At 49.5% G+C, this 1,511-nt stretch overlaps 1 protein-coding gene across 1 annotated transcript in view; it reads right to left on the bottom strand.

Moving 5' to 3' along the window:
- nifk (nucleolar protein interacting with the FHA domain of MKI67) overlaps positions 1-251 on the bottom strand; it is a 30,045-nt gene extending 29,794 nt beyond the window's left edge. The window contains exon 1 of the mRNA XM_043694199.1: positions 28-251. Coding sequence (XP_043550134.1) covers positions 28-132 — 105 coding nt within the window. The 5' untranslated portion in view covers positions 133-251. The remainder of the gene's footprint in view (positions 1-27) is intronic.
- Positions 252-1,511: the final 1,260 nt, after the last annotated feature.

The raw sequence follows: 1,511 nt of genomic DNA, 5'->3' as shown, positions 1-1,511 counted from the left end.
CCCATCTCCTCTCCTCCCCTCCCCCACCTTCTTCATCCCGTGCAGCTTCCGTTGAAACTCCTCCTGCATCTTGGGGTCGAGAGACATGGACTGCTGGGCGCGGAGGCCCGGATCACTCTTCGACGCCGCCATCGCTGTTTTGTGCCGACCCCGAAAGTTTCACAACGCGGTCGGATCCCCGCAGCCGCTCTCGGTCACCACGTTGAGGACGAGAGAGCTTTGAGCTTCCGCAACCGCGGAAAGAGTGTCCCATAGTCACACACTTACTGTCCGCCTCTCACTGCGCCCTCTCGTGTTCTGGAGGAGCTCCGTTCACCTCTCACTGCGCCCTCTCGTGTTCTGGAGGAGCTCCGTTCGCCTCGCACTGCGCCCTCTCGTGTTCTGGAGGAGCTCCGTTCACCTCTCACTGCGCCCTCTCGTTCTGGAGGAGCTCCGTTCACCTCTCACTGCGCCCTCTCGTGTTCTGGAGGAGCTCCGTTCGCCTCTCACTGCGCCCCCTCGTGTTCTGGAGGAGCTCCGTTCACCTCTCACTGCGCCCCCTCGTGTTCTGGAGGAGCTCCGTTCGCCCTCACTGAGCCTCCTCGTGTTATGGAGGAAAACTATCTGCCCCTCACTGCGCCCCCTCGTGTTCTGGAGGAGCTCCATTGAGTTTAGATCCAGTCTGTCTTGGATCAGAAGACAAGAAGAAGGACATGCTTCCAAAACCATATTAGCACCTGAAAATTGAGAATACTCCAGTCCCAACAAAACTGAAACAACTTAACTACATTCAGTATATGATGATTGAAATTTGCATATTAGAGATCAACACAAAGTGAATCATGTGTTCATGACAGTTTGTGAAAATGTTATTTTACTCGCCAGTCCAGAACGTAATCTGAGCCGCTCCAATTCATAGACTTTGGCTGAATGGTCCCCCTATTGAAGTTTGCTTTGTAACAAGCACACTGATCTATCATGTTACACTAAGGTTCCTCGAGGCCATCTTGATTTTAATGTGAGGCCAGTTAGATAAGATTTTAACAGAGGTTGCTAGAAAAACCCAGCAGGTCTGGTAGCATCTGTGCGGAGAAATCAAAGTTAACATTTCGGATCCAGTGACCCTTCCTCAGAAATAAGATTCAAATATTCCACTAAGAATTTCATATAATCAAAAACGAATATTTATAGTCCTAGCAGCTGGGCTTTCATTGAGAATTCTGCGACACAATGCTTTGGAATGCAACTTTTAAAAAAAGGTTTTGTGATTTACACATGAAAGAAGTGAAACTATCATGGTATTCGAACAGATGAAAGACTCAACAAGGTAAAAGCAATGACTGCAGATGCTGGAAACCAGATTCTGGATCAGTGGTGCTGGAAGAGCACAGCAATTCAGGCAGCATCCGAGGACAGGCAAAATCAACGTTTCGGGCAAAAGCCCTTCATCAGGAATAAAGATGAAGGGCTTTTGCCCGAAACGTCGATTTTGCCTGTCCTCGGATGCTGCCTGAATTGCTGTGCTCTTCCAG

Source organism: Chiloscyllium plagiosum, chromosome 7 (genome assembly GCF_004010195.1).
Source record: "Chiloscyllium plagiosum isolate BGI_BamShark_2017 chromosome 7, ASM401019v2, whole genome shotgun sequence".
Taxonomy (NCBI): domain Eukaryota; kingdom Metazoa; phylum Chordata; class Chondrichthyes; order Orectolobiformes; family Hemiscylliidae; genus Chiloscyllium; species Chiloscyllium plagiosum.
Note: the sequence above shows the minus strand (reverse complement) of the source record. Positions and strands in the feature narration are given on the sequence as shown.